The 26837-nt window shown below is 39.5% G+C and overlaps 2 protein-coding genes across 4 annotated transcripts in view; one reads left to right on the forward strand and one right to left on the reverse strand.

Moving 5' to 3' along the window:
* Nucleotides 1-26837, forward strand: part of arhgap21b (Rho GTPase activating protein 21b) — a 162414-nt gene that overhangs the window by 94977 nt on the left and 40600 nt on the right. The window lies entirely within an intron of this gene.
* The window catches only part of dpp6b (dipeptidyl-peptidase 6b), a 139547-nt gene that overhangs the window by 33547 nt on the left and 79163 nt on the right, over nucleotides 1-26837 (reverse strand). For all 3 annotated transcript variants that reach the window (XM_022677781.2, XM_022677780.2, XM_022677783.2), the window contains exons 2-3: nucleotides 9093-9207; nucleotides 3911-4009 (exon numbers count right to left, since the gene is read on the reverse strand). In XM_022677781.2, the coding sequence (XP_022533502.2) occupies nucleotides 3911-4009; nucleotides 9093-9207 (214 nt within the window). The remainder of the gene's footprint in view (nucleotides 1-3910; nucleotides 4010-9092; nucleotides 9208-26837) is intronic.

Raw genomic sequence — 26837 nt, forward strand, 5'->3', positions numbered from 1 at the left:
AGGGTGCAATTTGTAAAAAAATTAACTCACATGTTAATATGCATTAGTTTCTATGTTGCCCCTTAGTTTTGTTATATTAATATTAATAATTCACCAGTATTGAAAAGGTTAAAGATTATTTCTGAATTTGCTGTCTCACTGAAGAGCTAAGCTAATGATGATGGAGGAAATCAAGGGACCAGAGTCTGGAGGAAGAGTGGAGAGACACACAGTCAAAGCTTTGGATTTCATTTTCCAGCAGGACTTGGCTCACTGCCCACACTGCCAAAAGTACCAGCCACTATGATTGGGAGAACGCTGGTTTGAATTCCGGTCATGTGGCTTGCCATCAGCTGCAGGAGCCCTGAGAGAGCACAGTAGTCCTTGCTCTCTCTGGGTGGGTACAGTACAGTAGATGGCGCTCTCTCTTTCCCCTCATTACTCCTAGGGTGATGTGGATCAGCACAAGGCTGCATCTGTGAGCTGATGTATCAGAACTGAGTCGCTGCGCTTTCCTCCGAGCGTTAGCGCTTTGATGCTAACTGCTAATACTGGGATATACAGCTATATAGCATCTAAATGAGCGGGACAGTTGGCCGGATAAATTGGAAGACAAATGGGAATAAAAATAAGCACAAAAAAAAGAATCAATTGTGCAAATTGGAACTGAAAGTCTAAATCGTAAAAGGCCACGACAGTAATGCCGAGCGATCGCTCCCCAACAGAGCCCAAACAGAAGTCAGGCAAACCTCCTGGTGGACGCTGAGCATGGGATGCTAATGTGAGTGAATGTGGCAGAGTTCTGAGGAAATGCTAATGTGGCATTAGAAAGAAGAAATGCTAATCCGGAGCGTCTCTGGAGCTGCAGCGTCCTTGTGGGGGATTTCTCTTCGGGCCGAGCGGAGGCGTGAACTTCTGCTCTAATGGTTAATTATCTTGACCCATCTGGTGAGGGACCAGCTCTGTTTTCTCCTGCTGAACCTCCAACATCTGCCAGCTTTTCAGAAAAACGCCGCAATGTTGAGGAGACGTCGCTCCTTCTCGGGGTTTCTGGGGAGGATTTGTTCCTTCCAAAAAGTCCCTGAATTACCAACTTTTTAAACTGTGGTATTTGGACATAATCGGAATAATTCATAGACGTGTATACAAATAAAATTCTGTGCGATTCACTTGGTTCACAAGCTCCTAATGAACTTATTTATGATTACAGGCTTTGTTTAATGTTCATACAGCTGTGTCAATGTTTGGTTGGCTCTTTTTTCACCTTATGGTGATGTGGTTAAATGTTCTAGATGTCAAGGTGCTATCTACCGTAAATTCCTTATTTTTGTCCCCAAAATCGCCAGAGAGCCTTTTAATCTGGTGCTCCTAATGTATGAATTCTATCAGTCAGGTATTAAGGAGCAGTAAAGCCACTCAGCTGAAGTACAGAGTTATACAGGAGTGTCAGTGAAGTTTCTCCAGCACTAAGGCTGGAGCAGTATTAGCATTAGCCGCTAACTGCAGTGCCTGCTTTTTTTACCTTGTTCAGAGGTGAGTAAATCGGACTGTAGTCTGCCTCTTTACTCTGTTAAAACAATTGTCCCACCCATTCACCCAATCACAGGTGATGTAACAACACTAGTATGGTGAAGAAGACAAGCACACGCCTCCTCCGATACATGTAAAGTCGAACTGCTGCTGATGCTTAGCATTAGCGCTAACACTCGGAGGAAAGCGCAGTGATTCGGTTCTGATACATCATCTCACAGACGCAGCCTTGGGCTGATCCACATCACCCTAGGAGTGATGAGGGGAAAGAGAGAGTGCCATCTACTGTACTGTACCCAGAGAGAACAAGGCCAGCCAACTGTGCTTTCTCAGGGCTCTGGCAGCTGATGGCAAGCTACACGACATAGATTCAAACCATTTCCTGATCATTTTTTATGTTGTTATTTTTTTTGTAATGTCACAGTACAGTAAAATATTGTACTTACTAATCGCACAGCTCTAATTTCAGGCTAATAACTGAAAAAAAAAACATGATAATATATGGCGACATCTGCAAGATGCTTAAATTAGTTTGTAAAAAGAAGGGAAAGAAAGGCTTATTTATGATTGTTCTGCAATCAAACAGTCCATCTGCAGGAGAACAACACGCTGTGTTTTCTGCTCAAACAGTAGGACAGCCTCATCATGAACTCGCAGGGGTCAAAACAAACCGCTGCCCACTCAGACTCTTCATTTATTACTTTAGAGCTCTGTGATCTTCTAGGATTCTGAGTCTGACTGGCTCTCCTGCTCTGAACCTGCAGGTCAAAGGTCGTCTACACCACCACCACCATCAACAACAACCAGAACAACACCTGAAAAAGTGATGATTCATAAAAGAAGTGTAAAATCACTCTGAATAAAACAAAGACAGAGCAAACAAGGTGATGAGCAAATAAAATCCCTGAGAAAAAGCAAACATGACCCTCTAATGAGATTAATGTCTGTGAGCCATTAGAAATCCTGGTTATTTTTCATTTCGTCTCATGCTCTTCTCTCAGTTTTTTTGGAGAATTCACTAAATTGCTTTTTTCGTCAGCAAACTCTCCAGGAAAATCCACCAGGGAACAAGGAAGTACGATCTGCCACAATGAAGAAGCACTGATGTCCTCATAAATCCCCAATAAAGTGGACCTTTTCAGTCAAAGTAGATCAAGAGAGTCAAAATATCAAATCTGAGGCTTTACTGCACTACTCTCAGCTGTACACTTCACTTCACACGATGAGCCAAAGGGATTTTCTACAATACAAATTCTCATCGGGTTCAAACACAGTTCAACCTGCCAAAATCCAATTTTTTTCTGTCCAAACCTGATTGTAGCCTAACAAAATAGAGGTTGAACTTTACTGTAACCCAACAAAATTCAGTCTGAACTCAACTGTAACCCAACAAAACTGAGGTTGAATTTAAATATACCCCAACAAAATTCAATCCGAACTCAACTGTAACCCAACAAAATTGAGGTTAAACTTTACTATAACCCAACAAAATCCTATCTAAACTCAACTATAACCCAACAAAATTGAGGTTGAACTTTACTATAACCCAAGAAAATTCAGTCCAAATTCAATTGTAACTCAACAAAATTGTGGTTGAACTTTACTATGAACCAACAAAATTAAGGTTGAACTTTACAATAACCCAACAAAATTCAATCTGAACTCAACTGTAACCCAACAAAATTGAGCTTGAACTTTACTATAACCCAACAAAATCCTCAACTGTAACCCAACAAAACTAAGGTTGAACTTTACTTTAACCCAACAAAATTCAATCCGAACTCAATTGTAACCCAACAAAAATTAGGTTGAACTTTACTATAACCCAACAAAATCCTGTGTAACTCAACTGTAACCCAACAAAATGTAGGTTAAACTTTACTATAACCCCAGAAAATTCAGTCCAAATTCAATTGTAACTCAACAAAATTGTGGTTGAACTTTACTATGAACCAACAAAAGTAAGGTTGAACTTCACAATACCCCAACAAAATTCAATCTGAACTCAACTGTAACCCAACAAAATACAGACCGAACTCAACTGTAACCCAACAAAATTGAGCTTGAACTTAACTATACCCCAACAAAATTCAATCTGAACTCAACTGTAACCCAACAAAATTGAGGTTCAACTTTACTATAACCCAACAAAATTCAATCTGAACTCAACTGTAACCCAACAAAATTGAGGTTGAACTTTACTATAACCCAACAAAACTCAGACCAAACTCAACTGTAACCCAACAAAACTGAGGTTGAACTTTACTATAACCCAACAGAATCCTCTCTAAACTCAATTGTAACCCAACAAAATCTGTCTAAAACAGATGTAACCCAACAAAACTCAGTTTAAACTGACTGTACCCACAAAAATATTCATTTAAAGTCCAGTCTTACTCACCGCTGAGCCATTTGGCCTCGGGGTCGTGACCCTGCAGCTCTTTGCTGAACAGATCCTCGATGGTAATTTTCTTCTTTGAGGCCAAGCTGTCATCTTCACCTGCAGGAAACACATTAAAACACATGATCTCAGAAAATAAAACAGAAGGAACAGGATGATTCGAGTCATAAACAGTATTATTAAAATACGTCATTAATGATTGGAGCCATGTAATGGATTTAATTCTTTTCTGAATTAATAATTGCTCACAGGTTTTCTCAGCAATCAAAGCAACAACACATCACTTCACCATTTCTCACCACTCCAATTTCAATCACACCACTTTCCAGTCTTAAACTTTATTTGCACTGTGTAACAAGTACAAGCAATGGAAATGTTTTACAGCGTAAACACCAAAACACAGTTTGTGACGAAGCAAATTCTGCATATAGCTCCTTCTGAATGGCAGCATTTCCACACCTGTGGAGAGGACAGATGGCCCTGGTGGCGTAAAGGAATATTTACACAAACACGCCATCAAACCCCCCTCGATTCATCACCATGTTCCTCTGATTGAGTCTTTTCTGTTATAAGAATGGAACAAGGTTGGAAAAGAACACAACAGACTCTTTTCCACAATAGGGCTGAGTATTTTACATTAGTAACCATTTAACAGTGTTCATAACTGTGGTAAATACTGTTATTTGTGACTCTTATTGTAAGTTTAAGTGTTATCACTGCGTAAATCGTCATAATCGACAATGTTGATTATAAAAATGAGTTGACTCCCAATTTCAGGGTCGATTAACACTGTATACTGTACTATAGTGGAGTGGCTTTACTGTTCCTTAAAACTTTATTATAAGATGCACTGACGATTTTTGGGAAAATTAAATAATTTTATAGTCCAAAAAATACGGTAACAGACACATACAGGAACGGATTACATATTTACTCAATAATCATTAGAAGAATTCCCATTTAAACCAAATCCCATGTTCAGTCTTATTTATTATTTTAAAGTGATATAAATGTTAAATAATCAAATAGTCTCAAAAATGATCAACAGATTTGTCAACTAAGTAGTTTTTTCCTGCTATTAATTGCAGCTCGCCTTAGAACAGCAATACAAAAACAAGCTGTTCTCCATATGAATCCATATGAATGTCGCTGATATGTAATGCTGTTTCTCATTCCAAAAGAAAGAAAGAGAGAAAGAGAGAGAGAGAGAGAGAGAGAGAGAAACTGCTTCAGCAGAGGATTAGTCAATGAACAGAATGATTAATTATGAATAAGCATGTGGGTGTGTGTATCTTCTAGGGATTTTTCCCAATTTACTGAGTAAATGTTAGAAAACGCTGAATTCATTCTGTTTAATATATCTGACACTGCAAAGAGCACATCGTTCTCTATCAAACATAAAGGTAAAGATAGAACTTCACATACTAGAGCTTAGAGCTTAGAGATGGGCGATAAATTGATTTTATCAATAAATTGGAATTTACAGTTAGGGAAGATGTGTCTTTATGAAAATGGTCTTTCTTTCAGTTTTAATTTCCGCTACTTATACTTCTTTCTGGGCTCCCGTAGTTCAGTAGCTCCTCCATTTCCACTCACTGTTGTGTTTTTACGTGGATCTCCATGGATACATGCACCCAAATGTAATTACGGTGCGCGGCAGTGGACAAATAGCTATTTTACTAAACCCAAGGAGACAAAAAAGAATTCTGTCCAGATAGGGCTGAATTATCTACTGTTTTTTTCTGAACTCTCCTCGCCTTTAATAAAACAGCTATTTGTCCACTGCCGCGCACCGTAATTACACTTTGGGCGCATGTTGTCATAGAGATCCACATTAAAAACACAACAGCGAGTGGAAATGGAGGAGCTACTGAACACCGTGATGTCATGTGACCAAGAAAGCAAAAAAAAAAAAAACTCACTGGTCCTCCTGTTTTTTTTCAATTGCAGTCCGGATGCAGGAGTTTTATCACTAAAGAGTAGAAGCGTGAAAGTGTAATTTTTAGTTTTTTAGGCCGTATCGCCCAGCTCTACTAGAGCTCCTCATTGTCTTAGCTGCTGTCTCTTCAGATCAGAAGCTTTGTTCTGGGTGTGAGGAACAGAGGAACAGAGTGGTGGAGTATTGTTCCCCTTCTGGTGTCGCTCTAATGTTCCTGTTCAGACTGAGCTCAGCCTGCAGGAGGTATTGTTCTGTCACTCTCCGGAGATGGAGCTTGTTTTTCTTTCCTAATGGCAAATTTTTAAAATATCGAAACAGTTTCAGTCTGTTGCCTCTTCCTCCCCTACATCTCCTCACAGCCCCTGAGAGCTCCACAAATTGGGGCGAAATAACAACAGCAACAAATAGAGACTCGCAGGGTCTGGCCTTCACCTGCGATTTTTTTTTGAGGCTGCCTCGAGACACTTGCATCTTGTGCAAGCAATTCCAGACCCAGCGCCATGTCTGCAGCCAATTAGAGGAGATGACAGGACATTCTGCAGGACCCGGTCTAGTCTGGCTGGAACGCTATTGATCCACAATTCGATCCAAATCACACACTTTTCATTTTTTTATTAACTAGTAGAAAAGAGCTGCTGGTCCTGAGGATCCGTCTCTTCTCTGCTCTATTCACTCAGCTCATCAGGTAATTATATAAAACCCTTCACAAGCTGGTATGAGAAACACTTGTTTTTCACCTGAGTGAGGCAACTTCCTGCTGTAAAACCCAACACTGCTGTCATCACCACAACTCCACAACTCTACAACTCCACAATGGCAAAAAGTTGCTTTGATTTAGTCCAAAAACAACCTAAATAAACACTACTATACACTAGAATAGAAGATATTCGTCTATGAACACACTCAATAAACATTCTTATACACCAGAATAGGACATATTAGTCTATAAACACCCTCAATAAACACGTCTATACACTAGAAAAGTAGATATTAGTCTATAAACACAGTCAATAAACACTCTTATATAGTAGATTAGAAGATATTAGTCCATAAACACTATCAATAAACACTCCTATACACTAGAATAGGAGATATTAGTGTATATAAACCCTCAATAAACACTCCTATACACTAGAATAGAAGATATTAGTGTATATAAACCCTCAATAAACACTCCTATACACTAGAATAGGAGATATTAGTCTATAAACACAGTCAATAAACACTCCTATATAGTAGATTAGATGATATTAGTCCACAAACACCATCAATAAACACTCCTATGCACTAGAATAGAAGATATTAGTCATAAACACAGTCAATAAACACTCCTATATAGTCGATTAGAAGATATTAGTACATAAACACCCTCAATAAACACTCCTATACACTAGAATAGAAGATATTAGTCCATAAACACCCTCAATAAACACTTCTATACACTAGAATAGAAAAGATTAGTCTATAAACACCTTTAATAAACACTCCTATACACTATAATAAAAAATGTTAGTCTATAAACACCCTCAATAGGAGATATTTGTCTATAGACACCCTTAATAAACACTCCTAAACACTAGAATAGGAGATATTAGTCTCTAAACCCTATCATTAAATACATATATCAGTTAATAAACACCTGATATCCAATCCTATACACTAGAATATGAGGCGTATTATCAGTAATCCCTTTAGAAAGAGGAGAACTCTCTACAGCAGTTGTTCATTAAGCTCTGCTCTCATTCTACATTCATTTATCACATCTCTGGAGGAATAAATTAGATTACGTTCATCATGTTCGTGTTCATCACCTTTTTAAGGGTCTTTAACATCTCAGCAGCTCTCCGTCTGAACTCTCGGATCAGAGCATTTCATTTTCACCTCATTTTAGTCCGATAACGTCTCAACTTTGACCCCTGGGATCTGAAACGAGGGCTGCTTTCATTACCTTACGACATCAGAGTTATTACAGTAAGTAATCTAAAACAAATGATGTAACGGCTCCAGCTGCCTAATTACAGCTTAAAACTCGATGTGTGTCACGAATCAGAGAGAGAGAGGAAAAAAGAGCACCTAATGACTCCTCATGATCCAGGATGTGAGGGGATAATTGAAAAGCTGGCCATTTTCGGTGGCCGACCATAAAACACAGAGGCAAAAAATTCAGCACAACAAGATGCAAATGGCACCTCTGATGTCCTGCCAATTTTATAAATGATTCAGGCCATTAGTCTGTGATAATCTACGTTCAGTGGGACTGGACCATTACCATAACCCACATTAAAGAGCCATTACAGAGCGCTGGCTCTTACCGAAAAGCCAACACACCATCTCCAGCCCACTCTCTATACTGCGCCTTCTGTTACTGGAGATACACGCTCAACTGTACACACATTTAGAGAGAGATCTGTGTGGAAAAATATGATCATATCTCTTCTAATACTATAGAACTTTCAATTATTAAGCCTTTAACACAATAGAACAGAAGTCATTAGTCCATAAACACCCTTAATAAACACTCCTATACACTAGAATACGAGATAGTAGTCAATAAAGAGCCTTAATAATGATTTCTATACACTAGAATAGGAACTATTATTCCATAAACACCCCCAATAAACACTCATATACACTGGAATAGGAGATCTTAATCCATATACACCCTCAATAAACACTCCTATACACTAGAATAAGAGATAGTAGTCCATAAACAGCCTTAATAAACACTTCTATACACTAGAGTATAAAATGTTGGACAATAAACACCCTCAATAAACACTCCTATACACTAGAATAGGAGATATTAGCATATAAACATCCTAAATAAACACTCCTATACACTAGAATAGGAGATATTAGCATATAAACATCCTAAATAAACACTCCTATACACTAGAATAGGAGATATTAGCATATAAACAGCCACAATAAACACTTCTAAACACTAGAATAGGAGACATTAGTCTATAAACACCTTAAATAAACATTCCTATACACTAGAATAGGAGACATTAGTCTATAAACACCTTAAATAAACATTCCTATACACTAGAATAGGAGACATTAGTCTATAAACACCTTAAATAAACATTCCTATACACTAGAATAGGAGACATTAGTCTATAAACACCTTAAATAAACACTCCAAATTACTAGAATAGTAGATATTAGTCAAAAATAAAATATATATATATTTCTTGCTGGGTTTTTTAAATATTAAATCTGAAATTTTCCGTAACTCACGTGGCGTCAGCAGGATAACGGAGGTGATGATCAGAGAGCAGATGACCAGAATGACAAGCAGAGCGATAGCGATTCCCTTCCAGTTCCTCTGAGCAGGAGCACTACCCACCAGCTCCTGTAAAACACAAGATAAAAAACACAATTTTACCTATATTATAATTATAAAAACACAAACACGCATTTGAAACTGCATTAGAAACAGCAATTTAGATCCAGATAGGGACTTGAACCCAAGACCCCAGTGCTCAGAGGCGAATGTGCTAACCACTAAGCCTCCCTGCCGTCACAATAGCAGCTTTTTCTTAAAATAAATTTAATGAAATATACTGATCTAAAAATATTCAGTCTGATCTGATAGATTCTGCACAGAGATTGATCTATTATCTATTCACATACACTATAAAACTTTTTACTACTATAGTACTACTATAGTTTTTAATCACAGTTTTTTTTATGCATCTTGGCATCATGTTCTCCTCCACCAGTCTTACACACTGCTTTTGGATAACTTTATGCTGCTTTACTCCTGGTGCAAAAATTCAAGCAGTTCAGTTTGGAGGTTTGATGGTTTGTGATCATCCATGATTCCTCTTGAGGTTTTCAATTTATTAAAATCAAAGAAACTCATCATTTTTAAGTGGTCACTTTCAATATTAATGAGGTTTATATACTGGATGTACTATTTAACTCATAGTACTATTGGTAAATCATAAATCATTTTACATACGTAGATACAATACAAATGCAGCTGACTATGTTAGGTTCAGTTTATTTGTTGTTAAATATGCATGCAGTGGCTAAAGTATATATGCATGCTCACTGTAATATTTTAGGGCATTTTTACTTATTATTTTAATTTTTTTTAACAGTTTCCAAGACTTAAAAATAATGTCTGTATTTCTAGGTTTTCCAGATTGCATTTAATATAATTTAATAGCGAAGTTTTTTAATTATTTAATACATTTCCTTTACTAGGTGAGAAAATGAGCACAGAGCTTCTTTTTTACTTAAGAAAAAAGAGATCAAATCAGCTCTACACCTTTTTAAGCCCATTAGATAATTCATCATCAGTGTACAGGCTGAGAGAGGGGCCGATGGAGGCCGGAGGAGGGGGGGTGGGATGGGACTGGCTGGGAGAGGTGTCTGTCTGGGTCTGGGCCACAGGGGAGATCAGAACCGAGCTATTTTAGAACAAGACTGAGCCAAGAGACTGGAGAGACATGAACAAATGAGCAGAAAAACAGAACAAATGAGGAAAACTGCATTTAGATTCGGAGCAATTAATATTCACAACAACAACAGCAGAGCCGAGTCAGACCTGCACAGACCTGCAGCCTTTAACTCACAGATTTAAATATATTTTAGTTAAGACAGAGCTTTTATTGTCTCTGTGATACTAGTCAAACTAAAATGCAGATTTTGCTATTTATAGGTTTATGTTTGAGTAAAATGAACATAGTTGTTTTATTCTATAAACTACAGACAACATTTCTCCCAAATTCCAAATAAAAATATTCTCATTTAGAGCATTTATTTACAGAAAATGAGAAATGTCTGAAATAACAAAAAAGATGCAGAGCTTTCAGACCTTAAATAATACAAAGAAAAAAGTTCATACTCATTAAGTTTTAAGAGTTCAGAAATAATCAATATTTGGGGGAATAACCCTGTTTTTTTATCAACGTTTTTTTCATGCATCTTGTTTAGTTTCTCCTTTTGTTTGGTTTGTTTTCACACAGGCATAAAAACCTAAACGCATCAAAATGCGCACCAATAAACCATGCAAGCGTATTATCTCCTTTGATTGGTCAGAGCTGGCCAGAGAAAGTAAATATAGTAAGAAGAAATATAGCGTGAAGCTGCTTTAACACAAAACACTAAAAGTTTGCTGCTGCGTTTTTAAACACAGTTTTTTTTAATAGGACATGCAGTGTGGCTGTGAGCAGTGAACACAGCACATACACGAGCTCAGTGTGTAAACAGCATGGAGCTGTGGTAATTAGCTTTTATCTGGTTAATATATTAGAATAAACTGCACCTTATCAGCAGTTTAGTCTAAATAAAAGAAGTATATTTGATAGCTGGGTCGGATCGAGACCAGATCACGTTCTCATCTCCAGAGTTCGATTGGTTGTTTTGATCTGCACCCGAGTGCGATTATTCTAATCAATCAAAACGCACTAAGAGCACAAACCAACCAGAGTCAGAGTCAGCCCTCTTTCTTGGCCGATAATTTTATTTTATCTAAAACCGCTGAGACTGCCTTTCCACAATAGAGTCTGATTCATGTTCATAATCCAGCTTCAATTACAGTCCGAGTCGAGCTTCAGTCGTGAAACCTGGTCTGAAACGTGCTCAGCAGTAGCTGCCAGTGGTTAAGAAGCATGACTCATGACGTGATCCTGTAAAATCCAGAAACAACCGTGAGACAGGATTCATCCTTCCTCAGCAGGTCGACGGGGACATTCACAATTTAGCATTTAAAAGCAATAATGCAGAGACAACACGTCCTTCCAATACATCCAATAAAATAAAACCTATTTGTATCAAGCGTTTTACAGCCGGTGTCGCAGAGCAGCTTTACAGAAATCTAGTAATAACCCACGGATCAAGAAAAGATCAAATATAAAACCCTCAGGAAGCAGAACTGAGGCTACAGCAGCATAAAAGAACCTCTTAGAGAGAGACCAAGACTCGCCGGGAGGGGGGCCCATCCTCCTCCGGTCAAAACTGCTATTAAATGATTGATTAAATATGACTGTTCCACCACAAAAGTAAGATGTACTGATAGTAGTAATGGTAAAAATACTGTACTCAGTAATGGAAGGTAGGGAGCAGATGCACCTGAATGACACTTCCATCAGTGTTAGGCCAAATCGTTGGCCAGTCAAATCTTACTAACTAAAAGCAGAGAGCCAGAAGGTAACACAGACATTCACAGCATAAATACTGGCATCTTTCTACAACCATAATCTAAGGGGAAACAATAATAACCAAATGGCAAATTAAACAATTGATTTATTCAGACGAGGCTTGATGTTTGTGACACAAACTTAAATATTGCCCTAACAGTCAAACGATTTAAACCTTTTTTCGCTTCAAGACATTGATTTAGGGTTGAGTACAAGTACAACCTCTTCTTTTCCAGACTTCCTCCTGTTTCACACCTCTACCTTTACCTGGCCTCTTTTTGTCCACAACTTTTAATGTCCCAGACTTTTTCAAGACTTTCTTTCTGTTTCAGACCTGTTCCAAATCTCTCTCTGTTTTAGATCTCTTTTGGTTTTAGATCTCATTTTGTGCACTCAGAGGAAAGCGCAGCGACTCGGTTCTGATACATCAGCTCACAGATGCAGCCTTGTGCTGATCCACATCACCCTAGGAGTGATGAGGGGAAAGAGAGAGCGCCTGTATCTACTGTACTGTACCCACCCAGATAGAGCAAGACCAACTGTGCTCTCTCGGGGCTCCGGCCTGGCTCATGGCAAGCTGCATGACTGGGATTCGAACCAGCGTTCTCCCGATCATAGTGGCAGGGTTTTAGACTGCTGGACCAATCAACGCCCAAATAGCTGTATGTTGAAATGAAACTTTTAATAGGCACTGTGATGTCCGCAGGCATTCACAGTAAAGATGGTGCTGATCACGTTGTTGATTTTCGGCTCTATCACCCTCCCGTACGTGGTGTTACGAGAAAAATTGAGCATTTACTTTCTGTCTGAACATATGGTCTACATTCGGAGGAGTTTTCCGAAACCCTGATGTGGAAGTGCAGAAAGATTGAGTGGTGTTCTGAGAAAACGGCGCTGAACAGATGGTGCTTAGCCAGCAATCTATTATCTTAAATACTTAACCGCTAAATTCCAGCTGCTTGGATCTGCCAGAGTCTGAGAGAGAGAGAGAGAAAGAGAGAGAGAGAGGGAAAGAGAGAGAGGGAGGGAGGGAGTGCTTAAGTGTTTAAAGACGCCCTGATGTTTCTACAGTACTGGAATGCTGGTAAAAACGACTCTCTCTGAGAGAGAGAACTGCTGCTGCTCGATTTAGAGACCTCCATTCAGACTCCTCTGCCTCTCAGCCAATCAGCAGCTCAGTTGTGATCAGAGGTAGAAAGTAATTAATTACATTTACTCAAGTTACTGTAATTGAGTAGATTTTATGAGTAATTTGTCATTTTTAAAGTAGTTTTTAAAATAGGTAATTTTACTTTTACTCAAGTACATTTTGACACAAGTAATTTACTTTGCTACATTGGAAAACTCCTGATTACTGAGTAAAAAATAAAATGCTGGGGAAAAAAAAAACAATTGTCTGAATTAAAAAAAAATGGGCACAGATGCTCGCACGTGGAATAACGAGGCAATAACGTCCTCATGCAATACAAAATGTGTCCCACCGGACAGAGCTGTCAGCTTTCAAAACTTCCACATCAAACCTGAGAAAGCATGTGGTGATGAGTATTTTTAATATTAAACAATCTGCTTAAATGTTAAAAAAAAACATGTAAATAGCAGTTAAAGCAGAGCAATGGCAAGTTAAAAAATAATAATGAACTGTAAAACTGTAAAATAACAGTTTATAGTCGCCTATATAACCATAACCTCTTAATAGTAAAGAAAAAAAATGGATCATAGAAACCTATACCACTTGTTCTTGAAAATGTTTTATGGGGTGGTCTAAACAAATACTGCCTGAAAGGTCCAAATTATTATGTGGAATAATAGTTCATTAAAAACAATTTAATTTATGATTTGTACTTTTTTACATCAAATAATTAAAAGTAACTATGTAACTTTTACTCAAAGTACATTTTAAATTAAGTACTTTCTACTTTACTAGTAGATTTTTAGATGGGTACTTTTACTTTTATTCAAGTAGATTTTTAGCAAAGTAAAGGTACTTTTACTTAATTACAAATTTTCAATACTTTTTCCACCCCTGGATGTGATAAAACCTCAGTAAAACACAGAGAGCAAATCAGAAGTGAATTCACCTGCTGAAGAGCCTGAAGAGCCTGAAGATGCTGAAGAGCCTGGAGCATGCTGGGAAAGCTCAGCTCAGGCTTCTGCAGGCATCTACCAACATCACACTGATTCTGATCATTACTGAAAGTGCCAGACTGGACCCAACTTTACTCATTAGTGAAGCTTTATCTGAGGAAAGTTGTAAACACGTGAAATAAAATCAAGCTTTAGTGATTTTTAAATTAACATTATTTTATAAGTTCCCTTTTACAAGGGTCAAAATGAAGGAAAACCTGGGTAGTGAAAGTACTAAAACTAAAACTAAAATCTGAAGAGAGTTTCTGCAATGCTGCCTAATGCAACTTTTTTGTCTCTTTTTTGTTAACTATTTCAGATTAAGCAGTCATCTTCGTGTTGTGTCTTACACATTATTGTGCATTACAGTATGGGTTTGTCTGGGGGACGAGAGAAACTTTTTTCCCAGCAATTCCATTCGTGTTTTTCTACTTTACTCAAATAAAAACACTAACACAGTGAGGAACAGCAGCAGGAGCTCCTCAGATAAAGTGCTGTTCTCATTTTTCCCCAGGCAAGGCAGCGCTGAGCTACCATTACACAAGTGTGTAAGCTTGTTATGCTAACTGGCTAGCGTTAGTTATCAAGCTGTGTCAGTGTGCTTCTTTGGCGGTGCTGTTCTACATAGTGCTCCACAGCGCCATCTAGCAGTATGGAGGTTGTAACTGGTATACCTCCTAGTCTGAAAGCACGTTTCTAGACACTTACTCTGTCCCTTACACTGTGTCACAATTTCTTGATGAATAGATCAGTAGAAATTCTACATAATGATCTTAAATAAACTCTTTTAACATTGACTTCCATTGAAAGTGGAGAAGGTTTTTTTTTTCGCTCTCTTGTAAATAATTTTAAGGTGTATCACAGTGTGAGGAACATTAGTTTCGTAGTTGTTTCTGATAATGATGGTCTACATATCTACAGTCTTCTTTAAGGGTTCAATAGTAAAGAATAATGGTTCTCTAGAGAATCAAGACAACTCAAAAAAACATCCAAGTGCTTTAACCTTTTTTTACCCTGGTGAAATGATTCACTGCACAGACAGAAAACCTCCTGCAGATGGTTCTCTACATTTTTGTCAATTCTACACAGAACCTTTTTAGTTTTATGGTGCGGTCGGCTTCAGTGCACAAGCCGGAGTCCGTCCTCCATCACAGCGAGAAAGACATCAAACACTCAGGCAACGAGAGCCAACGAAAAAGCCAATTCCAAAAAAATCCACCGTGACACAACAGAAGAAGGCTGTCAGATGTTCCAGCGAGGGGTTTCTGAAAGCAGTAGACGAGCCTGAAACAGCCAGCGTGAATCATCACACACTTGAAAAACGGAATAAAAACCTCTCTCTTTATATTTACCTGCTGCAGGAGTTCATTAATACATTACTTAGTAATTAAACAACAAACCAAATGCTCAATTAGAGCATTAGAGTGTTAATCAGACAGACGAGCACCACAAACAATAATTGTTTCTCTGTTTAGACGTGTTTTCTGCTCTTAAATTGTGTTAAATTCTATATAACAATATAATAACCTTAAATAAACATGAAGTCAGGGCTCAGCGAGTGTCTCTAACTGTACAAATATGTATAAAAAAGTATTTTTTGTATTTATGAAACACTCTAATTGGTAATAAAAGTTAAATCACTACTCGTTAAGAGGCCAAGTCTAGTTACAGGGTAGAAATGAGTCAAAAAATCAAATAAATTAATAGCTAAATAAAGAAAAATAAGTGGGGAATTATGACTAATGCAAGAACAATCCCTGGTTCATGTAGAAAAAGAGAGTGAGAATGGGATTAATGGCATTTCTCCAGCAGAAAACAGGAATTGGTTCAGTTAACACACTCCCACACAAATACACAACAATAATCAGAATATATTGTTTATTTGCTTTGATTATATTATCTATCCTCCATCACTCGCACAGACTTTTCGCTCTAATGCCGTCTGGCAGAAGATACCAGAGCATCCGAGCCTTAACTACCAGACTCTGCAACAGTCTCTTTCACCAGGCAGTCATACTCCTCAACACACAGAGCCTCCACTACCAGACTCTGCAACAGCTTCTTCCCCCAGGCAGTCAGACTCCTCAACTCACAGAGCCTCTACTGCCAGACCATGCAACAGCTTCATTCACCAGGCAGTCAGACTCCTCAACTCACAGAGCCTCTACTGCCAGACCATGCAACAGTTTCTTCCACCAGGCAGTCAGACTCCTCAACACCCAGAGCCTCCACTATCAGACTCTGCAACAGCTTCTACAACCAGGCAGTCAGACTCCTCAACACACACAGAAGAGCTGAACCCTGCCTTCATTACTGTATACACACTTGTTGTTGGCATTTTAGACCATTAAATGCCACTAATATAATGATAACATAATCTTATAACAAAGGAATTACACCATTTTAAAGACTAAGTGCAACCCCGGTCTGTCCCAGCTGGGCCACATTGGACCGGTATAAAGACCATGCCTCACAAACCTAAGAAACACTAAAGTTAAAAGACTATAGCAGCACTGGGCCGTTACTATGCCCCTATCCCCTAACATTTTCTGATCTAGGGTTGTAGATTGACTGTTACAGTCCAAAAATATCACCTAGTAGCAGTGTTAATCCAAACTAATTATGTTGGAAAAGGGTCTCTTGTTTATAAACCTTTTGGAGATTAAAAACAGGGAACAAAAAATCAATAAATCAAGATTTCTTATTTTGGATTAATCTTCAAAGCAAAAGCTGAGGTCAATCATCCAACACAGCAAGAGATACATCAAACTCTCCGACAGTGAGAGAGAGTGAGAGCGACGGAGGAGCCAGTTCCAAAATTCCAGGTCTACGGAGAGCAGATCAGGAGATAATAAGAGAAGAAATGAATTGTGGGGACGGGGGAGGATTAAATTGTAGCGGGCTCAGTGGTTTAATACCTGGTGCTAATTGAGATGTTGAAATATTTTTTTAATTGGGCGCCAGTTATTAAATTAATTTAATTAGATTAATCAATTAATTAATTAATTGATTAATCAAATTAATTAATAACACAAGACATCTCAGGGTGTGGTTTCTACAGGTAACAGAAATTTTCATAACCAAGTTATCCAGAAAAACACACTGAAATGACAGGTTTTGTAAAATAAAAGTATTTATTAAATCACACAGATATGAGTAAATAATTCATTAAAAAGTCATAAATGTAGCCATTAGCTATCAAATCATAGTGTAGAATGATAAATGAGAAATAAAAGAACAAACACGTTATAATGCTGATATGAAAGGAATAAAGATTAATATAACTATTAAGTGAGTATTTCTAAATAAGGATCTAAGGCATTTTAAGTCTACGAAACCAATTCTTATTTCCAACCAAGCCACTCAAAATGAGTCATCTATACTAAAGACGCTCTATTAAAGACCTGACCCAGACCATGACCAACAGAACACCATCTGCCGAAAGATTAAACCCAGCTCTGCCTTACTCTGAGTTGTTGAAGTGGGCCTTGGTGACGTCCGCCTGGGTTGGTCGTCTGATGCTTCACCCCGAAAAAGGATCACGTGAGCCTGCCTGCAGGGTGGGTTGACTTCCTGTGTCAGCACGGAGCCCCATGAGAACCCACAGGGAAATCCCTTCGCTCTCAGCTGGCTTGCTGGTGGCCTCCGGACCGCAGGTTTCTGGGTTGGATCTGGCGGATCTCTTTTTCAGCTGTACTTTAGCTAAACTTAGATGGAATAATGCTTGGCTTCGTAGATTGTAAAATAACCTTAGATATTTTAACTAGGATAGCTAAGATTAATATACTTGAAGATTAAATGCGCTAGTCTAAGAAAACTAACTTAAGATGACTAAACTAACAGTCTATCCTTTCTCCATCTCTGGGCTCCCTAACCTCTCTCCTCTAACTGTTTTCCTCAACTCATCTTCTCCAACTCCTTCTCTAACTGCTCTGACCTGAACTCCCAAAACTCAACTGGCAACTCTAAAACTGTGTCTGCCCAGTTTACTATTAGTCTCTGTGGCCTGTTTGGCCCCTGAGCTATGATTGGCCCTGTGGCCCAAATGTCTTTGTTTTGATTGGTCTAGGAGCAATTTCAAACTTTGGCAGGGAAGATCTTATGCACAAAGGGCCATAAAACCCCCCCCTCACATGGTCAGCATGCTTCAGAATTTTTCTAATAGATCAAACCAAAAGAAAACTCAATTAAACGTGGATCAAAATACATTTTTCAGCTTATCAGTTTGTGAGGATAAATTCAGGAAACAAACAATCTTACAATTGAATCACAATAAATGTAATATATATATATATTGCCCACAAACATGTAATATTCAAGATAATCTTAGAAATACAACGATGGATGGTACTCTGTCAGAAAGAGATCAAGAGTCATGTTATTATTTAAACCCAATTAAATCACTTAAAAGATAATACATGGTTAAACCACTGATAACCAAATAAAGCTAAATTATCAAATGCTAATTAAACCTTGTTGATTCAGACTTGAATGTGTAGGAGAATTCAATCAGGACACATCCAAACACATATACCATATACCAGACACATATACCATTATTTAGTAAACATTCTATAAAACACCTTTTTTATATAGTCAATATATATGTATTTTAAGCAAAATCTTCTGAGTGAGGAATTCCTCCCCTTTGCTGAATGCTTAGATAAGCGGCTGGCATCGGAATTTACGACGGTGGGGGAGGTTGGTGAACAGAGAGCAGAGAGTCTCACTTACAAACGGTCAATGGAATTTCCAAGCTTAGAACATTTCTCTTAATTTCATTAATCTTATTTCTAAGTGATTGCAGAAGTAACTAGGCACAAACCCCTAAATTGGTACAACATTTGGTGAATTAACAATTTCCAAGGCATTAATTAAGTTTTGACACTCTCTTAAGTCCGCAGTCCCGTCCTAGTGATGCAAATGTTGCAAATGTGTTGCAAATGTTCCAAATGTTTACATTAACTCCGAGGTTTATGACTTGGAGGAATGTAAACAGAATTTTTACCCTAAACTCGCATTTAGGGCTCTCGGGCGAGGCTGAGTGAAGAAATAGTCAGTAAATGTCATTTTGAAATTTAAGGTTGTTTGAAAAAAAAAGATTACTCCAAGGTTTTTTTAGAGTGTTCTGGGTTCGAAGTTTCCTTATAGGCCGTAAAGTGGGGGTAGTGTGTGTTTGTGTCCAAGCAATGAAGAAATCCTCTGGTTAATCCACTACATTCCCCCCCCATCGATCGATGGGCCACTGGACGTTGGGTCATCGGTCGATGTCAACGTGGATTTCTGTAGACAGAGCATGTTAGGGTACATCTTTCATGCAATTGGTGTCTTGTTGGTCATGCTTTCTTAAGACAATCTACTACAAGGTCGCTGACAGAGTTTTTGGTCTAATGGATATACAATTTCTCTGATGATCAGTTTTTTTTTTTGTTGTAGCTATTGGCTTTTGGTTCTGAATAAAATAGTTAATTTAATGTGATAGTGTGGCAACAAGCATAGGAAAGGGTCACAAATAGTTTGCTAGCTATTTGTTCCTTTATAACTTTATCAAGACAACCTACCCATAAGGTATGCTTCAATAATTAGCCACTACTTAGTCAACAATTGAGAACAATATAGCGGAGCAAACGTAGTCAGAAGGGAAACAAAATATGTTTTGGGCACCTGAAGAGAGGAGAAAGAAAGAAAAAAAAAAAAAAAATTGGCACCCCCCCTTCTCCACGTATTTATTATACTGCTATGCTAATGGTTTGAAATGGTGATTCAAACTCTAGGTTTAACAAAATATCCAATTTGTTGTGGGTTATGCTACTCGGATAGGTGAGTTCCAGACAATGAATGTGTGGTACGTTCTCAATTTAACAATTGCGTCAGGCCAGAAAATGGTGGACAATGAACACTCAGTGTGTCTAAGTATTTGGCCCAGTATTATGATTTAACCTAGGGCATTATTGGTCCCGACTTGTCCCATGGGGCTTTTGCATAGTTTAATTGGGTTACAGTGAACTTGTTTGAGAATCAGTTTAATAAAACACTGACGATGCGGGATCTGGTTCCAGATGCGAGGCAGTTTGTCTGCCTCTGCATGAGGACCAACCCAATGAGACCTGAGCTCGCGAATTGTTTTGCCAGTGCTGTGCTGGGACCTCACCAGTAGCTTGTCAGCAGTGTAGCACAATGGTTGGTATCCAAGCGTGCTTTTTCCCAGTTTTGGGTGTTTCCGCAGTTCACCGCTAGAACGGTGAGATATACCAACACCTGAGAAAGTGTGGTTCAGCGAAAAAGTTGTGGCCTGAACCATTTCAATAGGGTCTGGGGGACGTCCCCCCCATCTGGCAAATGCACCTGCCACAGTGATGAGATGTTTGTTCCTTCGAACAAATTTCATGAGTCTTTCAACCCAATCCATTTGTGGAATTGGCCATACACCACACAGATCTTCTGAAGATTGGGGCTGAAAACACACTAGCCTTTTTCCAACAAGTGGCAGATATGTCAATTGTGGGAATGCTCGGTGTGTTTTCCCCATCATTTTGTGGTCCACCCATGGGTGATCGAGGGCCTGGGCTAGGCTCTCCCCCCCATGGCTCTGAGGCACCACGAATGAAGATGAAGCGTGTGTATCTGGGGCATAAACAAACAGGCCCTTGAGCATCCTGAAAGACGCACAGTAAGTGGCAAGTGGATCAAGGTGAAATGCCAGTGTTCTGAAAGAAGTGTTGTCACATGCACCAATTGTCATGTTAACTTTCCATTTGATCTGAGCATTCCGAAAAGCACATCCATCTGTGTAGATGGTGGGAATGTTTTTACATTCATAAGAATCCAAAGGACTGTGTTTGTCTGGAACCACTGGTGCAGGAACAAGAAGAGAACAATCCTTTTGGTGCACGAACAGAGGATCACAGTTAGTCCGTGGCAAGGAACCTGCAGGTGTTCTGTGAACAGCTGACTTGTCAGCCCATGGAACAAAGATTTCACCGTTGACCGTTGTGTTAAGAGTGAATGACTTTCCAGCTTTTGGGTTGTACTCATCTACAGCCGTAGAGGGAGTCAATGCCCATGAACAGGTGTTTTGTTTTAGAATCATGCTAGGGGATTCTGAGGATGGTGGTTTCAGAACCCTGACCATGAGCTTCTCATTGATTCCCGTGGAATTTGAAGGTTCAATGAGCTTGTGTGGCTCAATGTTGCTAGCAACATGATAGCATTGAACTCTATCCTGTGCCTTAGGACAGGGCAGGGGTTCGCAAACCTGTGCCCAGATTCTACGATGCTGAAAGTCAATCAATGGTTTGAACCGGTCAAGGAGGTCTTTGCCAAAGAGCAATGGGACGTTCTCCAATGGAGAAATGTGAATTGGATGGGTGAGGCTCATTGGACCGATGGCAACGTGCACCAGGGCTGCAGAATGCAGAGTGATACCAGTGTGCGAATATGGTTGAAGGTGAAGAGCACACTTTTTCAGAGGTATCTCTTTGTTGTTTCGGCGGGCTGTCGCCCTCACCTGGTCAAAAAGTGAATTTGACATTAAAGAAATGTCTGACCCCGTGTCCAAAAGAGCTTCATACCCGAACACATCTTCCAGCCAGGTGGCTAGGTAGAATTTTGGTGTTGAACCTTTCTCGGTTAAGAAACCCAAGAATTGTTTAGGTGGTGGATCCTCCAGGCTGAGGAAAGAAGCTTCCTCAGTGTGGTTGTTTTCAGCGTCTGGCTGTACAACCAAGGCTGCATTGGGGTGGATGGATTTCGCACCCCCCCAAGCAGGTTGATCTGGAGCTTGGACAATTGGCAAGAATTCAGATTCAGCATTGTCCTGCTTGCGTATTTCGTTACGAAATTGTCTGAGCAGACTGCCGTCTTTAGTGCTCAGGTTAGTTGGATATGTCTCATGCTTGTGCCCTTTAGGTGGACACCAACGTTTGTGGTGCTTTGGGCTCTTTCTCCTGAGCGGAGATTGAAGTTTGCTGGAGCTCTGTGCTCGAGCATGGTGCTGTGAGTGTTTGCCATTCCAACTGCGTTTTATCCTACCTTTCCTTCGATAGGAGGGCTTTTGGTCACTTTGCTCGGCCCAATGTAGGGACGAGCGACGCCAAGAGTGGAACACTCTCTGGTTTTTGTGGTTTAACTGGGTCTTAGGTGGCATTGGAGCCTTGTGTGCCCCTTTTTGCTTGACGTGGGAGGACTGCTCATTAATTATCAGGACGTCATTTGACTCTGATTTTTTATTAATGTTTTGTTGGAACTTAGCAAATCCTCTGAGAGCCAAATCACGCAGCTGCCGGCTTGTTAGCGTACGAGGGCAGGCTGCGACTCCAAAAGAGTGACTGGTGGAGGGATGGAGGTTTCTCACGAACAATGTTTTGAAAACTTCCTCTTCCTCCATTCCAGGCTCATTTCTATAGCCGAAATAAGCTAGCCTGAGGCGGTGATAGTACTGTAGGGGTGTTTCCTGGCGGCTCTGCTTAATTGCAAGAGCTGCAGCAAGGCCGGTTTGAACAAGGTGGTTGGAGAACTCATTCTCCAAAGCCTTGCAAAGAGCAGGATAATCTCTCTTAACCTGGGGTGGTTGGCGCTCAATGAAACGTCCAACTTCCCGACTAGAGGACACCTTAATGAGGTAGATTTTATCATCTACCGTGGCCTTGGGGAAACGGCGTAAGAAGAAGTCAATGTCGCGAAGATACTGGTGGACATCATTAGAACCGTCCGGTTCTGGTTCAAAGCGTGGGATGTTACGCGCAATTTTGTCCAAATCTCTATCAGAGGGTGCTTGAGGTTGCACAGAGGTCCCATGTGGCTGGGAACGCTGAGTGAACCTTGGTTCTACTGGCGCTTCAGCACCTTTAAGGGAGACTAGAGGGATTGTATTTGTGGATGGTTGTTGCTTAGGATCCGGAACCCCAGGGGTTCCTGATTTACCAGCTGGATTGATGGGGGAGTCTCCCTCCATCATCAGCTCAAATGTTAACTCTGTTTGGTCTCGAGTTAATTTGACTGCATTGTTAGCATGTGCTAATTCAGTTTGTAGCTCAACCTGTCTTGCAATAGCATGTTTTAGTTTTTCCTGTGACTGAGCTGCAAGTTGGGTAGCTATGTTGGCTTCCTTTTGAAGCAGCTGCACTTCGGTTTTGAGGTCTCTTTGGTTCATTTCAGACTGTACAGTTTTGTTCTCTAGGTCTGCAACTCTATCATTTAAAGTCACAATCTCTGCTTGGAGATTTTGAATGGTTTTGGAGGAAGCAGCAAGTTGATCCTGTGACAACAGCAGTTGTTTCCACAGTATTAGGGAAATCGGATCCACTTGTTGCTTGCCCTCAAGGATTTTAGATACACACTCATTGAGGCTTTTGGCAATTAGTGCATGGAGACCCCCACTGTCCATTTGTTGGACTGGGATGGTAAGTCCTGGGGGTAGACCAGCTGTAAGCTCTAAAAGAGCTTTTTCGGTGGCACACATTTTGATTTACGTAAAGCACGTGGAATCAAACAATTTTGATGACAAACAAGTTTATTTTATGTTCGAGTCAATTAGCATTGTGCCTTTTCTAAGAAGAAAATCTGTTAAAAGTGGGCGACCTAAGGTTACAATTAGTAGATTAATTTTAAAAGAATAGTTAGATTTGTTGTCAGTGATGCTAGTGAACAGTTTAATAACTGTAGGGCACTATACACAATGTCTAAATCTAAATATGGGTATATTTATTAACTATGTACAGGATGGGAGAATTTAACTATGTATTAAGCACAGGTGTGCTGGGTATATGGTTGAGTAACTGATAACTGGATAGGTTTTTTTTTTTTTTTTTTTTTTTAATGGTTAATTAATTAATTAATTTCAATCAGTTATTAATAATTGATCTTAATCGATCAATAATTAAGCTTAATTTATTTGAAGATGGTTGAATTAAATTGAAAATAATTAATTAACAAAAATTTTATTAACTTTACTTAATCAAATTGATTAAAATGACCAGTTAATTATTTTATGTTGTGATTAGTTACTCAATGGAGATAGCTATTTAGCTTGGTTCAATGTAACATAAAGAGTAATGTTTGAGAGAGCAGACCTGCAACTTAAATTTAACTATTTAATATTAACCGATTAAATGAATGCAGTTATTTGTTTACTTATTTACAAACCATTTAACCCAACCACAATGCAAATTCCCTTTATTAACTTAACAAAAAGTTTGTTTGAAATTGGCACCCTCTGGCGACAGAAACTCTAAATGCACTCTACAGGATGATAGCAATTACACAAGTACAACACCAGGTGGCGACACAGCTATATGGCTAAGTGGCTCCCTCTGGTGGTCAAACAAATGAAATGCACCTTTCTGCACTGTATGCAGTTAACCAAATCAAACACCAGATGGCGATGTGGCAGTGTACCCCCCCCTAGTGGTGAGGGGTAGTAAAACACCCTTTGAGTTTGAGTGTAAATAGTCAGGCTGTCCACCAGATGGTGGCAGAGGCCGACTGGTGGGAGTGGTCACGCCCACTGATGATGCCACGTTAAGGACCGCCCCTTGGGTCTGGGACCTGGTCAGCAGATTTGACTGACTCAGTCGACTGTGAATAGCAGAGGAGAAGGACTCGGCTGTCCTAAAGTTTAACACAGCAGCAACACACTTCACAAGATGAGCAAAGAGGATTTACATCCTGGCGTGGTTAGTTTAATCACGCACACAATAGACTTCCTGCCACTCAGGGTGGTGTTACGTAAAAGTTAGCTACTCTTTTACGCACGTGGAAGTGTCCAGTACTGCAGGATTTTACGGATTTCGCGCAAAAACCGGCAGTTTTAACTGGAGCGCGGAGTCGATGAGCCGGAGATCCGCGACTCAGGGCTGCGCGAAGGCCTTAGATCAACACTGGCAAAATATGTCTATTTTACCGGAAACAGTTCGAACTTTATGTAAGTACACACGTATATACACGTATATACACCCGGGTTTAAGGTTGCCCACACACGGCGGTGTGTCAACCAAGCTTATTTTACAAATCAGAGTAATGTTTTCAAGAGCGCTCGCATACCACACACACACAACTGTACACGTTATTTAGACACATAGGGGAGCGTGCGCGTGACACGCACACACACAGGGGACTGGCCAGTCCTGAATTGTAAACAAAAACACGTGTAGCACATGTGCGTGTGTTTCTAACACGCTGGGTTTATGCAGTTAACTCCAGCTAAGCCAGCTAGCCAGCAGCTAACGCATTTAATAATAACAACAAAATACACTTTATTCTGCAACTTACAGCGCTATTTTCTGGAACTGGTTATGAAATGTGTATATATTCTGGTCTCGCGGCGGAGAACCAATAAGAATATAATCCTGCCCCACGTTGGCGAGCCAATTATGTAGCGGGCTCAGTGGTTTAATACCTGGTGCTAATTGAGATGTTGAAATATTTTTTTAATTGGGCGCCAGTTATTAAATTAATTTAATTAGATTAATCAATTAATTAATTAATTGATTAATCAAATTAATTAATAACACAAGACATCTCAGGGTGTGGTTTCTACAGGTAACAGAAATTTTCATAACCAAGTTATCCAGAAAAACACACTGAAATGACAGGTTTTGTAAAATAAAAGTATTTATTAAATCACACAGATATGAGTAAATAATTCATTAAAAAGTCATAAATGTAGCCATTAGCTATCAAATCATAGTGTAGAATGATAAATGAGAAATAAAAGAACAAACACGTTATAATGCTGATATGAAAGGAATAAAGATTAATATAACTATTAAGTGAGTATTTCTAAATAAGGATCTAAGGCATTTTAAGTCTACGAAACCAATTCTTATTTCCAACCAAGCCACTCAAAATGAGTCATCTATACTAAAGACGCTCTATTAAAGACCTGACCCAGACCATGACCAACAGAACACCATCTGCCGAAAGATTAAACCCAGCTCTGCCTTACTCTGAGTTGTTGAAGTGGGCCTTGGTGACGTCCGCCTGGGTTGGTCGTCTGATGCTTCACCCCGAAAAAGGATCACGTGAGCCTGCCTGCAGGGTGGGTTGACTTCCTGTGTCAGCACGGAGCCCCATGAGAACCCACAGGGAAATCCCTTCGCTCTCAGCTGGCTTGCTGGTGGCCTCCGGACCGCAGGTTTCTGGGTTGGATCTGGCGGATCTCTTTTTCAGCTGTACTTTAGCTAAACTTAGATGGAATAATGCTTGGCTTCGTAGATTGTAAAATAACCTTAGATATTTTAACTAGGATAGCTAAGATTAATATACTTGAAGATTAAATGCGCTAGTCTAAGAAAACTAACTTAAGATGACTAAACTAACAGTCTATCCTTTCTCCATCTCTGGGCTCCCTAACCTCTCTCCTCTAACTGTTTTCCTCAACTCATCTTCTCCAACTCCTTCTCTAACTGCTCTGACCTGAACTCCCAAAACTCAACTGGCAACTCTAAAACTGTGTCTGCCCAGTTTACTATTAGTCTCTGTGGCCTGTTTGGCCCCTGAGCTATGATTGGCCCTGTGGCCCAAATGTCTTTGTTTTGATTGGTCTAGGAGCAATTTCAAACTTTGGCAGGGAAGATCTTATGCACAAAGGGCCATAAAACCCCCCCCTCACATGGTCAGCATGCTTCAGAATTTTTCTAATAGATCAAACCAAAAGAAAACTCAATTAAACGTGGATCAAAATACATTTTTCAGCTTATCAGTTTGTGAG

Source organism: Astyanax mexicanus, chromosome 8, assembly GCF_023375975.1.
Source record: "Astyanax mexicanus isolate ESR-SI-001 chromosome 8, AstMex3_surface, whole genome shotgun sequence".
NCBI classification, from domain to species: Eukaryota; Metazoa; Chordata; class Actinopteri; order Characiformes; family Acestrorhamphidae; genus Astyanax; species Astyanax mexicanus.